At 45.2% G+C, this 14,969-nt stretch overlaps 1 protein-coding gene across 1 annotated transcript; it reads left to right on the top strand.

The window, feature by feature from the left end:
• Positions 1–635: 635 nt before the first annotated feature.
• LOC139379388 (E3 ubiquitin-protein ligase TRIM39-like) lies at positions 636–14,604 on the top strand. Its single transcript, XM_071122196.1, has 9 exons — positions 636–642; positions 3,588–4,165; positions 4,423–4,518; positions 5,623–5,856; positions 6,388–6,535; positions 6,745–6,771; positions 6,956–7,137; positions 9,191–9,413; positions 14,462–14,604. The coding sequence occupies exons 1-9, from the start codon at positions 636–638 to the stop codon at positions 14,602–14,604; spliced, it is 1,638 nt and encodes a 545-aa protein (XP_070978297.1).
• The last annotated feature ends 365 nt before the right edge of the window (positions 14,605–14,969 follow it).

Raw genomic sequence — 14,969 nt, 5'->3', positions numbered from 1 at the left:
TGCCTATGTTTGTTCAGCTTTAATTTGGTAATGCAGCATTCCACATGTCAGGTGGTCAGCTGCCCATTTAGGTGAGTCATCATGGCTGGAAAACGTTGCCACATGGACTGAATAGGCACGCCCCTAACACACACACACACACACACACACAAATAAGTCATTGCATTGTAAAGTGAATGAGTCTACGCAAAACAAATAACCACGATTGTGTTTTGTGGTGAATGCTGTCGCATTAAGGCAGGTTTTAAACAGAGAGAGAGAGAGAGAGAGAGACAGACAGACAGACAGACAGACAGACAGACAGACAGACAGACAGACAGACAGACAGACAGGCAGACAGGCAGACAGGCAGACAGACAGACAGACAGACAGACAGACAGACAGACAGACAGACAGACAGGCAGGCAGGCAGGCAGGCAGGCAGGCAGACATGCACCACTGAGGCACATGAACGGGAGGGGTTAACTGACCTGTGAATAACTGCATTGATACCTTATGACATTTACCTGATTTACAGCTAGCCTTACAAAGTCTACCTGCCACACTCACAAGTCACCTGTCCCGGTGTGCGTAAGAAGAGATCTTCAGGGCTGGCTGCTGCTAACTGCAGAGAGCTGAAGTAGGTACCCAACACAATGAAGAGTAAGTATCGATATTTAACATTCAAGAAAAATTGACAGTGTAACAGATACTGCTGTGTTGACAGCTACAGTGCAAGGGACTGTATGTATCTATTGGAGGGACAGTAGTTACATGCTTGAACTGTCATTATGTGTCAGAGAAGACATGCTGTACCAGTCAAAAGTTTGGACACACCTACTCATTCAAGGGTTTTTCTTTATTTTTTACTATTTTCTACATTGTAGAATAATAGTGAAGACATTGAAACTATGAAATAACACATATGGAATTTGTAGTAACCAAAAATGTGTCAAACAAATCAAAATATATTTTAGATTTTAGATTCTTCAAAGTAGTCACCCTTTGCCTTGATGACAGCTTTGCACACTCTTGGCATTCTCTCAAACAGATTCATGAGGAATGCTATCCCAACAGTATTGAATGAGTTCCCACATATGCTGAGCCCTTGTTGGCTGCTTTTCCTTCACTCTGTGGTCCAACTTATCCCAAACCATCTCAATTGGGTTGAGGTCGGGTGATTGTGGAAGCCAGGTCATCTGATGCACCACTCCATCACTCTCCTTCTTGGTCAAATAGCCCTTACACAGCCTGGAGGTGTGTTGGGTCATTGTCCTGTTGAAAAACAAATGATAGTCCCACTAAGCGCAAACCAGATGTGATGGCGTATTGATGCAGAATGCTGTGATAGCCATGCTGGTCAAGTGTGCCTTAAATTCTAAATAAATCCCTGACAGTTTCACCAGCAAAGCACCCCCACACCATCACACCTCCTCCTCCATGCTTCACAGTGAGAACCATACATGCTGAGATCTTCCATTCACCTACTCTGCATCTCACAAAGACACGGTGGTTGGAACCAAAAATCTCAAATTTGGACCAGACCAAAGGACAGATTTCCACCAGTCTAATGTCCAATGCTCATGTTTCTTGTTTCTCATGTTGATTGGCCCAAACAAGTCTCTTCTTATTGGTGTCCCTTAATAGTGGTTCCTTTGAACAAATTCGACCATGAAGGCCTGATTCACACAGTCTCCTCTGAACAGTTGATGTTGAGATGTGTCTATTACTTGAACTCTGTGAAGCATTTATTTGGGATGCAATTTCTGAGGCTCCCTTTGCAGCAGAGGCAACTCTGGGTCTTCCTTTCCTGGGGCAGTCCTCATGAGAGCCAGTTACATCATAGCGCTTGATGGTTTTTGCGACTGCACTTGAAGAAACTTTCAAAGTTCTTAAAATGTCCCAGATTGACTGACCTTCATGTCTTAAAGTAATGATGAACTGTCATTTATCTTTGTTTATTTGAGATGTTCTTGCCATAATGTGGTCTTGGTCTTTTACCAAATAGGGCTATTTTCTGTATACCACCCCTACCTTGTCACAACACAACTGACTACCTCATGAAGCTGGTTGAGAGAATGCCAAGAGTGTGCAAAGCTGTTATCGAGGCAAAGGGTGGCTACTTTGAAGAATCTCAAATATAAATTAGATGTTGATTTATTTATCACTTTTTTGGTTACTACATGATTACATATGTGTTATTTAACAGTTGTGATGTCTTCACTGTTATTTTACAATGTAGAAAATAGTACAAATAAAGAAAACCCCTTGAATGAGTAGCTGTGTCCAAACCTTTGACTGGTGCTGTACAGTATGACATTAAAAAGGCACTGTCACGTTTTACTATTTCAATGGTGAGAAATATACTGAACAAAAATATAAATGCAACAATTTCAATTATTTGACTGACTTACAGTTCATATAACGAAATCAATTGAAATAAATTAATTAAGCTCTAATCTATGGATTTCACAAGGCTGGGCAGGGGCACAGCCAATAAGAATGTTTTTTTCCCCCCCACAAAAGGTCTTTATTTACAGACAGAAATAGGTCCTGGGGTGACGTAGTTACACGTGGTCAGTAGTTGTGAGGCCAGTTGGACGTACTGCTAAATTCTCTAAAACAACATTGGAGACTGCTTAAGGTAGAAAGAGTAACATTCAATTATTTGGCAACAGCTCCGGTGGAAATTCCTGCAGTCTTTGGCATTGTGTTGTGTGACAAAACTGCACATTTTAGAGTGGCATTTTATTGATCCCAGCACAAGGTGCATCTGTGTAATGATCATGCTGTTGAATCAGCTTCTTGTTATGACACACCTGTCAGGTGGATGGATTATCTTGGCAAAGGAGAAATGTTCACTAACAGGGATATAAACAAATTTGTGCATACAATTGGAGAGAAATACGCTTTTTGTGCGTATGTAACATTTCTGGTATCTTTAATTTCAGCTCATGAAACATGGAACAAACACTTTACATGTTGCGTTTATATTTTTGTTCAGTATAGTTATTTAGAGTATTATAATCCGTAAATTGCATCGCAATGCCAAGGGTGTTGTGCTAATAATGTTTATGTTCAAGTAGTGTTACAAGGGTTTGTCTTTTTAGTTTGGAAAACAAGGGTGAATGAAGCTTGACTCATTTTCCAGTGTAACCTTATTTATATAACAATCAATATAGGAAAGATAATCTACTAAAATGATTATCAGGTAAAGAAATTAGAATACTGAAGGCTGAGGAAACGCACACCTGGTTAAGCGAGGTGCTGGCTAGCAGAGTAGACTATCAACACTATCAAAAATAAAGGAGAGCCGCACCCTGTAGGAGCTCAGATAAGATATTTTAATACCAACGTTTCAGAAATGAGAAATAACACTTTTTTAAATTGTTATCATAGCACAATTGTTATCATACCGATCTTGTATTGCTTGTCATTGGTCGTCCACTCAACACTGACTTCCTCTCTCAGTGATCATTATGGACTGTATAATGTCAAACTGTCGGTGTCCTAAATGTCTCCCTATTTCCTAGGGCTCTGGTCAAAAGTAGTGCACTACATAGGAAGTAGTTTGCGACTTACACTATATGTTCCTCTTTTCTCTCCAGGGATGGCTTCCCCTACTAGTCTGTTATCAGAGAATCAGTTCCAGTGTTCTGTCTGTCTGGATGTGTTCACTGACCCAGTCACGACCCCATGTGGCCACACCTTCTGCATGGCCTGTATCAGAGGGCTCTGGAAGATCAGTTATGGCTGTAAGTGCCCAACCTGTGGGAATACCTTCACAATTAGGCCACAAATTAGCATCAACGTTGCATTCAAAGAAATCACCGATCAATTCAAGAGGATTCAAGTTGGCGTCTCAAACCTAACTGTGGCTAAGCCTGGTGAGGTGGCCTGCGATGTCTGTACCGGAGGGACGATCAAGGCCCTCAAGTCCTGCTTGGTGTGTCTGACCTCTTACTGCGAGCCTCACCTGGAGCCTCACAAGAGAGTTGCTACGTTGAAGGTCCACAAACTGATTGACCCTGTGGAGAAGTTGGAAGACAGGATGTGTAAGAAGCACGAGAAGCTCCTGGAGTCGTTCTGTAAGACCGACCAGATGTGTGTCTGTCAGTTCTGCACCGAGACGTGCCACAAGACTCACCACACAGTTGCTATAGAGGAGGAGTGTGGGGAAAAGAAGGTACTGTAGGCATCGGGGGATGAATGTTGATACACAATAGTGATTAACTTTTTCGTGATCGATTGCTTTTTTTTTTTTTTTAAGGACAAGAATCAATAGGGTCCAAACTCTGATATTGGGTTTAACCCCAGTTTGGACAAATCTACTCCTGCCAGCTCATCTTGACCCAGATCTTCACCCAGAATTGCAACAATTACTTCCAGACTAGTACTACTACACCTTCTTCTTAGATGGTTTGCCTGTCCTTCTTTCTGTAGGCTCAGATAAAGAAGATGGAGTCAGGAGTTCAGCAGATGATCCAGTCCAGACAGAAGAAGGTGGAGGAGATCAAACATTCAATGGAACTCAGTAGGGTAAGTTCTGCAAACAATCACAGATGGATGCGCAATCAATACGGCAGGGTTGAATTATTGTCCAAATGTATTTAAACTAAAAGGTGCAACCCTATATATGTAGCTGTAAGCTGAGCATTTCTGTCTTTGTGGGGTAACATAGGGTCAGTGGTATAAAATACTTAAGTAAAAACACATGACTATTTTTTTTTTTTTTACAACTTTACTTTTACATTCCCAAAGGAAAGATGATACTTTTTACTCGATACATTTTTCCCGGCACCCAAAAGCACTCGTTACATTTTGAATGCTTAGCAGGACAGGAAAATGGTCAAATTCACATACTTATCAAGAGAACATCCCTGGTCATCCCTACTGTCTGATCTGGCGGACTCACCAAACACCAACGCTTCATTTGTAAATTTCGTCTGAGTGTTGGAGATAGCCCCTGGTTATCCATAAAAAATAAATAACAAATAAAATAAAAATGGTGCCGTTTGGTTTGCTACATATAAAGGAATTTGAAATGATGTATAAGTTTACTTTTGATACATAGCCTTTCCTGCAGTCAGATGACCTAGTGGACTCATGGGTGGAATGTTATTAATAGTTTTCATAATTTCATAATTAATAAACATTATTTTAAAGATCCTGCCGAAAATACGATGTTTCTATTTCACACAGTTTTGCTATATTTCAGTGTTCTGTGCTGTATATAAAGTGTAATATTGGGATTCAAACTTGAATACATTTCAACTCTATATCTGACATGGTACAGGTTTCTTCTTTTTTTGTAAGCCCATAACCATGTGTGTGAGGTGTATACTTTTGTTCCAAAATAGATTTGTTAAAAACTACTAAGAAACACTCTGTGTGACCCTGATTTAGCCCACTTCAGTAAATTAAGTATATTTTAGCAATTACTCAATTTTGATACTTTTGATACTTAATTATATTTCAAACCAAAGCCTTGTAGAATTGTACTGGGTGACTTTCCATTTTACTTGAATCATTTTCTATTAACATATCTTTACTTTTACTCAAGTATGACAATTGGGAACTTTTCCCACCTCTGCACAGGGTTCAAGTCTCAGTCCAACTTTTTTCGAAATGTATTTCATTTAGATAACTTCTAAGAAAGAGATGGAAGATGGTGCACAGATCTTCACTGCTCTGGTGCGCTCCATCGAGAGAAGCCAGGCCGAGCTCAATGAGGGGATCGAGGAGAAGCAGTCAGCAGCAGAGAGGCGAGCTGAAGGGCTCGTCAAAGAGCTGGAGCAGGAAATCACTGAGCTACAGAGGAGAAGCACTGAGCTGGAGCAGCTATCAATCACTGAGGACCACCTCCACCTCTTACAGGTTAGTGTCCCTCTATCTGGTCAATGTGGACAATTGAACTTATACATTGATTTTAAGACTTGACTAACCAATAGACCAGGGGTCCCCAACTACATTCAGTCACAGTGGTCGGGGGACCGGAACATAACTATAAATCATTTGTATATTGTAAATTGACTGCAAGAAGCCCAAACAGACATAGCACTTGACAAAAACATAATAATTTCAAACCTTGATGACATTAATTACATTGGTATACAATCACATAATGTCTCTCTATTTATGTGTGGGAATATTTGGGGAGAGATTCACTTCATTTCAATCACTTGGAGCTGATTTCCTGGTGAATTACAGTCTTTTAGGTACAACAATGAAAATTTTTATCAAATAAAATCCTCCGAAAACTTGGGTGACCAAATAAAATCCTACACAGGCAGAATTTGGCCCCCGGGATGCAAGATTGGGAACCCTGCAATAGGCCAACTAAACAATCACAAGACAAGACATCATTCTCCAGAAAGATGGACGTGTTTCTTTTTTGTCCTGTCTTAGAGTTTGCCATCGCTGTGCACCACTCCACCCACCAAGGACTGGTCTGAGATCAGTGTTGACTCTGACATGTGTGTGGGGAATGTGAGGAGAGCTCTATCTCAACTAGAGGACACACTTAAGAAAGAGTTAGAGACCCTGAAAGAGAGAGGTAAATTAAACGCATTATACTGTTTTTAGGACTTGCGGAAAACCTATGCATATGCACAGATACAGTATCAATGAAGTGGGAAATTATACTAATCAAGCACATGGCTATAATATTATACTGAATGTTACTTTCATGATGAGAGTAATATGTAGTTCTGGTAATGTATTCCTGTAACAACTGAGAATATTTCATTTTCTATTGTGCCCCAGAATTTAAGAGGATCCAGAAGTATGCAGGTATAATTTCCCTATTACTATTTTCATAATGACTCTCACTATCTTCATCATTCTCACTATCTTCATACTGCTCTATGCCTGCAACTCTGAGGTGCTATGACTGCTTCTAAAAGGCAATATAACACTTCATATAACACTTCATAAAGCATTTACGAGAATTTCCATGCTCTCTGTATCTCAACAGTGGACGTGACTTTGGACCCAGACACCGCACACCCCAACATCGTCCTGTCCTCTGACTGCAAGCAGGCACGGCGCGGTGACATGTTGCAGATTCTCCCTGACAACCCCCAGCGCTTCGACCCGGTGCTTTGTATCTTGGGGAAGAGAGGTTTCTCCATTGGGAGGTTCTACTTTGAGGTTCAGGTAGACAAACATTGGGCGAATCTTAACTCCCACTGATATTAGATCAGTTTCTGCAGTTTTTCTTTGCCTAAACCCTGTGTTGGGGAAGCTACCCTGAAGATGTAGTTCACCAAGCTAACCCTGTGTTGGGGAATCTACTCTGAAGATGTAGTTTACCAAGCTACCAACTACTTCACAATAGAATAAGTTAAGCTACCCTAAAGCTACCATTATGAAAAATATAGTTTAGTTAAATAAAGTTACTTTGAATAAGTAGTTCACTACATCTAAACTATCATATCTAAATCTGAAATGTCATCGACTACAAATTGCAAGAATAGATCACACTGGAGTCAGCCTACTAAACAAAAAATCTGTTTGAAGTGATAATTTGGCATGTCTGACATTCTTGCCTATGTAGCCGATGTGAAATGGCTAGCTAGTTAGCGGACGTGTGCAGAGCGTCCCTGGTTCGCGCCCAGATCGGGGCGAGGGGACGGACGTAAAGTCTATACTGTTACACCTACTTCACCCCTATTTTCATTTATTTTTACAAAAAAGTAGGGTATAGTTCAGTGGGGGCTCCTCAGCGAAGGAAGGGGAGGACCATCCTCCTCAGTGAATTTCATAAAAATAAAAACTGTGAAAGATAAAAGTAATCCTTTTTAGATAAAACTACACTAAATATTTTCACATACCAACAAAGAATTTAGAAAAATACACTGTTTAGCAATGAAGGTCTATAGTAGCCTCAACAGCACTCTGTAGGGTAGCACAATGGTGTAGTTGGAGAACAGCTAATTTGCCGGCCTCTTCTAGGATACATTGACTTCAATATAAAACCTGGGAGGCTCGTGGAACTCTTCCAAGTCAAGGTAAACTTTTGTTTTTATTAATTTATTGCCAGCGGGGCTCACCGGTATGACTGCTAAACTGATTGCTAACTGTACACCGCACTGCATGATTGTAGCAGGTTTACTAACGCGTTAGTTCTAGTAGCTATGTTTACTTGACGTTAGCTAATATGTTTGTAGCGTTAGCTGTTATGAAAGTTTGCCTTGGAAAGTTTTTTTTGCCTGGTCACAGCTGATGTATTGAACACTGAAGTCCATAGGCGAGGGGAAAAGGTGAGAGGAGGAAAGCGCGTAGATGCAAAAAGGAATTATACAATGATTAAAGGGATCATGCTGTCTGTATGTGGCTGCTATGAAAGCGAACTGTTTGCGTGTGATCAGGGGGGTATTTATTCCACCGATTCTGTTGAAAAACATTTCTTAAGCGGAAGCAAACAGAACAGGGATAAACATGCCTGAATTTGTCCAATAGAAACTCTTGTTTGCAACTGTTGGAGTAATTATTTATTTTTTTACTTTTATTTAACTAGGCAAGTCAGTTAAGAACAAATTCTTATTTTCAATGACAGCCTAGGAACAGTGGGTTAACTGCCTGTTCAGGGGCAGAACGACAGATTTGTACATTGTCAGCTCAGGGGTTTGAACTTGCAACCTTCCGGTTACTAGTCCAACATTCTAACCACCCTGCCACCCCTGTCATTAATGATACTGATTACACCCTAGATCAGCTAGATGAAGGCAAGAGTGTGCAAGGCGGTATTGAATGTGTCAGTCTGTCCCCTTGGTAAAGTTTCATTCATAGGCTAGGTTGTAGCAACTTCATGATGGGTGTAGAGACAATTCGGTTATCATGTAGTAGCCTAAAACTATACATTGAGCTGGGTAAGTGGAATATGAATGACAGTCATCCAATATGCTGTAATAGAAATAAGACCACGCTCATAACTAAAATTACCGTCCTCCCTTATCTTAAACGGCACCAACCGCCACTGGTGTAGTTCCAGTAGTTAGACGGCTACATGGCAAAAAGTTATTAATTACTGAAAACACTACCTAGATTTAAATTTAGTTCAACTACCACCAAGCTACTGCAAATTTGGTTTGATTACTTGTTGAACTACACGTGGTTCACTACCCAACACTAAGCCTAAACCTAAGCCTAAACTTAACCCTAACTCTAACTCTAGCCCTAGCACTAATCCTATTTTTGGTCTTCACAGGTGGGGGACAAGACCTACTGGGATCTGGGCGTGGTCAGAGGGTCCGTCAACCGGAAGGGGATGATAACTTCGACCCCAGAGAACGGCTACTGGACCATTAGGCTCAGAGGAGGGGAAGAGTACCGGGCCCTTGCATCCCCCTCCATTCTCCTCTCCCTGGGGGAGAAACCCCAGAAGGTTGGGGTGTTTGTGGATTATGAGGAAGGGTTAGTGTCCTTTTACGATGTGGTGTTACGGTGCGTGAATGAGGACCCAAAAGCGAATCAACTTAAACAGAGCTTCTTTAATTACCAAACATAGGTAGGCTCAGATGGACCGGCAGATTCCGACAGGACAGGACAAGGTTACAGCAAACATGACGACAGTCTGGTTCAGGCATGAATGACACAAACAAACAAGAATCCGACAAGGACAGGAGCAGAAACAGAGAGAGATATAGGGACCTAATCAGAGGGAAAAAGGGAACAGGTGGGGAACGGGGTGAATGGGTAGTTAGAGGAGACAAGGGACAGCTGGGGGAAAGCGGGGGAGAAAAGGTAACCTAACACGACCAGCAGAGGGAGACAGGGTGAAGGGAAAGGACAGAGACAAGACAACATGACAGTACATGACAGTACCCCCCCACTCACCGAGCGCCTCCTGGCGCACTCGAGGAGGAAACCTGGCGGCAACGGAGGAAATCATCAATCAGCGCACGGTCCAGCACGTCCCGAGAGGGAACCCAACTCCTCTCCTCAGGACCGTACCCCTCCCAGTCAACTAGGTACTGATGACCACGGCCCCGAGGACGCATGTCCAAGATTTTACGGACCCTGTAGATAGGTGCGCCCTCGACAAGGATGGGGGGGGGGGGGGGGGGGAAGACGAGCGGGGGCGCGAAGAACGGGCTTAACACAGGAGACATGGAAGACCGGGTGGACGCGACGAAGATATCGCGGAAGAAGAAGTCGCACTGCGACAGGATTAATGACCTGAGAGATACGGAATGGACCAATGAACCGCGGGGTCAACTTGCGAGAAGCCGTCTTAAGGGGAAGGTTCTGAGTGGAGAGCCAAACTCTCTGACCGCGACAATATCTAGGGCTCTTAGTTCTACGCTTATTAGCAGCTCTCACAGTCTGCGCCCTATAACGGCAAAGTGCAGACCTGACCCTCTTCCAGGTGCGCTCGCAACGTTGGACAAAAGCCTGAGCGGAGGGGACGCTGGACTCGGCGAACTGAGATGAGAACAACGGAGGCTGGTACCCGAGGCTACTCTGAAAAGGAGATAGCCCGGTCGCAGACGAAGGAAGCGAGTTGTGGGCGTATTCTGCCCAGGGGAGCTGTTCTGACCAAGACGCAGGGTTGCGAAAAGAAAGACTGCGTAAGATGCGACCAATAGTCTGATTGGCCCGTTCTGCTTGACCGTTAGACTGGGGGTGAAAGCCGGAAGAGAGACTGACGGAAGCCCCAATCAAACGGCAAAACTCCCTCCAAAATTGAGACGTGAATTGCGGACCTCTGTCCGAAACGACGTCTGACGGAAGGCCATGAATTCTGAAAACATTCTCGATGATGATTTGTGCCGTCTCTTTAGCAGAAGGAAGCTTAGCAAGGGGAATGAAATGAGCCGCCTTAGAGAACCTATCGACAACCGTAAGAATAACAGTCTTCCCCGCTGACGAAGGCAGTCCGGTGACAAAATCTAAGGCGATGTGAGACCACGGTCGAGAGGGAATAGGAAGCGGCCTGAGACGGCCGGCAGGAGGAGAGTTACCGGACTTAGTCTGCGCGCAGACCGAACAAGCAGCCACGAAACGACGCGTGTCATGCTCCCGGGTGGGCCACCAGAAACGCTGGCGAATGGAAGCAAGCGTACCCCGAACGCCAGGGTGGCCGGCTAACTTGGCAGAGTGAGCCCACTGAAGAACGGCCAGACGAGTAGGAACGGGAACGAAAAGAAGGTTCCTAGGACAAGCGCGCGGCGACGGAGTTTGAGCGAGTGCTTGCTTTACCTGCCTCTCAATTCCCCAGACAGTCAACCCGACAACACGCCCCTCAGGGAGAATCCCCTCGGGGTCAGTGGAGGCTACTGAAGAACTGAAGAGACGAGACAAAGCATCAGGCTTGGTGTTCTTAGAACCCGGACGATAAGAAATCACGAACTCGAAACGAGCGAAAAACAGCGCCCAACGCGCCTGACGCGCATTAAGTCGTTTGGCAGAACGGATGTACTCAAGGTTCCTATGGTCAGTCCAAACGACAAAAGGAACGGTCGCCCCCTCCAACCACTGTCGCCATTCGCCTAGGGCTAACCGGATGGCGAGCAGTTCGCGGTTACCCACATCATAGTTACGTTCCGACGGCGACAGGCGATGAGAAAAATACGCGCATGGGTGGACCTTGTCGTCAGAGAGGGAGCGCTGAGAAAGGATGGCTCCCACTCCCACCTCTGACGCGTCAACCTCGACAACGAACTGTCTAGAGACGTCAGGTGTAACAAGGATAGGAGCGGATGTAAAACGATTCTTGAGGAGATCAAAAGCTCCCTGGGCGGAAACGGACCACTTAAAGCACGTCTTGACAGAAGTAAGGGCTGTGAGAGGAGCTGCCACCTGACCGAAATTACGGATGAAACGACGATAGAAGTTCGCGAAGCCGAGAAAGCGCTGCAGCTCGACGCGTGACTTAGGGACGGGCCAATCAATGACAGCTTGGACCTTAGCGGGATCCATCTTAATGCCTTCAGCGGAAATAACAGAACCGAGAAATGTGACGGAGGAGGCATGAAAAGTGCACTTCTCAGCCTTCACAAAAAGACAATTCTCTAAAAGGCGCTGGAGGACACGTCGAACGTGCTGAACATGAATCTGGAGTGACGGTGAAAAAATCAGGATATCGTCAAGGTAAACGAAAACAAAGATGTTCAGCATGTCTCTCAGGACATCATTGACTAATGCCTGAAAGACAGCTGGAGCGTTAGCGAGGCCGAAAGGAAGAACCCGGTATTCAAAGTGCCCTAACGGAGTGTTAAACGCCGTCTTCCACTCGTCCCCCTCCCTGATGCGCACGAGATGGTAAGCGTTACGAAGGTCCAACTTAGTGAAAAACCTGGCTCCCTGCAGGATCTCGAAGGCTGAAGACATAAGAGGAAGCGGATAACGATTCTTCACTGTTATGTCATTCAGCCCTCGATAATCTATGCAGGGGCGCAGAGACCCGTCCTTCTTCTTGACAAAAAAAAACCCCGCTCCGGCGGGAGAGGAGGAGGGGACTATGGTACCGGCGTCAAGAGCTACAGACAAATAATCTTCGAGAGCCTTACGTTCGGGAGCCGACAGAGAGTATAGTCTACCCCGGGGGGGGGTGGTTCCCGGAAGGAGATCAATACTACAATCATACGACCGGTGTGGAGGAAGAGAGGTGGCCCTGGACCGACTGAACACCGTGCGCAGATCGTGATATTCCTCCGGCACCCCTGTCAAATCACCAGGCTCCTCCTGTGAAGAAGAGACAGAGGAAACAGGAGGGATAGCAGACATTAAACATTTCACATGACAAGAGACGTTCCAGGAGAGGATAGAATTACTAGACCAATTAATGGAAGGATTATGACAAACTAGCCAGGGATGGCCCAAAACAACAGGTGTAAAAGGTGAACGAAAAATTAAAAAAGAAATGGTTTCACTATGATTACCAGAAACAGTGAGGGTTAAAGGTAGCGTCTCACGCTGAATCCTGGGGAGAGGACTACCATCCAGGGCGAACAAGGCCGTGGGCTCCTTTAACTGTCTGAGAGGAATGTCATGTTCCCGAGCCCAGGTCTCGTCCATAAAACAGCCCTCCGCCCCAGAGTCTATTAAGGCACTGCAGGAAGCTGACGAACCGGTCCAGCGTAGATGGACCGACAAGGTAGTGCAGGATCTTGAAGGAGAGACAGGAGTAGTAGCGCTCACCAGTAGCCCTCCGCTTACTGACGAGCTCTGGCCTTTTACTGGACATGAAGTGACAAAATGACCAGCGGAACCGCAATAGAGACAGAGGCGGTTGGTGATTCTCCGTTCCCTCTCCTCAGTCGAGATGCGGATACCTCCCAGCTGCATGGACTCAGCACCCGAGCCGGCAGAGGAAGATGGTAGTGATGCGGAGAGGGAGGCGACGGAGAGCGCGAGCTCCTTTCCACGAGCTCGGTGACGAAGATCAACCCGTCGCTCAATGCGAATAGCGAGTTCAATCAAGGAATCCACGCTGGAAGGAACCTCCCGGGAGAGAATCTCATCCTTTACCTCTGCGCGGAAACCCTCCAGAAGACGAGCGAGCAAGGCCGGCTCGTTCCAGCCACTGGAGACAGCAAGAGTGCGAAACTCAATAGAGTAGTCTGTTATGGATCGATTGCCTTGACATAGGGAAGACAGGGCCCTGGAAGCCTCCTCCCCAAAAACAGATCGATCAAAAACCCGTATCATCTCCTCCTTAAAGTCTTGATACTGGTTAGTACACTCAGCCCTTGCCTCCCAGATTGCCGTGCCCCACTCACGAGCCCGTCCAATAAGGAGAGATATGACGTAGGCGACACGAGCAGTGCTCCTGGAGTAAGTGTTGGGCTGGAGAGAAAACACAATATCACACTGGGTGAGGAACGAGCGGCATTCAGTGGGCTCCCCAGAGTAACACGGCGGGTTATTGATTCTGGGCTCCGGAGATTCGAAAGCCCTGGAAGTGGCCGGTGGATCGAGGCGGAGATGGTGAACCTGTTCTGTGAGGTTGGAGACTTGGGTGGCCAGGGTCTCAACGGCATGTCGAGCAGCAGACAATTCCTGCTTGTGTCTGCCTAGCATCGCTCCCTGGATCTCGACGGCTGAGTGGAGAGGATCCGAAGTCGCTGGGTCCATTCTTGGTCGGATTCTTCTGTTACGGTGCGTGAATGAGGACCCAAAAGCGAATCAACTTAAACAGAGCTTCTTTAATTACCAAACATAGGTAGGCTCAGATGGACCGGCAGATTCCGACAGGACAGGACAAGGTTACAGCAAACATGACGACAGTCTGGTTCAGGCATGAATGACACAAACAAACAAGAATCCGACAAGGACAGGAGCAGAAACAGAGAGAGATATAGGGACCTAATCAGAGGGAAAAAGGGAACAGGTGGGGAACGGGGTGAATGGGTAGTTAGAGGAGACAAGGGACAGCTGGGGGAAAGCGGGGGAGAAAAGGTAACCTAACACGACCAGCAGAGGGAGACAGGGTGAAGGGAAAGGACAGAGACAAGACAACATGACAGTACATGACATGTGGAGGCCAAGGCTCATATCTATTCTTTCACTGGATACTCCTTCACTGAAAGGCTCTATCCATTCCTCAGCCCCAGTGTTAGTGATGATGGTAAAAACTCAGCCCCATTGGTCATCTCCCCTGTCAATCATGAAGGTTAGGTTTCTGATTTGCCTCTAACCATTCCTCAGTTCCAGTAGGTGTGTTCAGCAGGACACAACGTTTTGGAACTTTCAGATAGAAATATGCAATGTAGAACACACGTGCCTCTCTGACATGTAGAATAAAGGTTCACGTCAGCTCTATTTATGGCATTTCAATCTGCAACATTCAACAATGTTTGGTTATTTAATGTGGCACACGACACAATACGAATGCAGCCATTGTCAAAACATATTTTACTTGTATTTTACCTGGTTGACTGAAAACACATTCTCATTTACAACAGTGACCTGGGGAATAGTTACAGGGGAGAGAAGGTCGGAATGAAATGAGACAATTGGAATCTGGGGATAATTAGGTGGCC

This window comes from Oncorhynchus clarkii, chromosome 21 (genome assembly GCF_045791955.1).
Source record: "Oncorhynchus clarkii lewisi isolate Uvic-CL-2024 chromosome 21, UVic_Ocla_1.0, whole genome shotgun sequence".
In the NCBI taxonomy this organism is placed as follows: Eukaryota; Metazoa; Chordata; class Actinopteri; order Salmoniformes; family Salmonidae; genus Oncorhynchus; species Oncorhynchus clarkii.
This window is presented reverse-complemented; position numbering and strand designations above follow the sequence as displayed.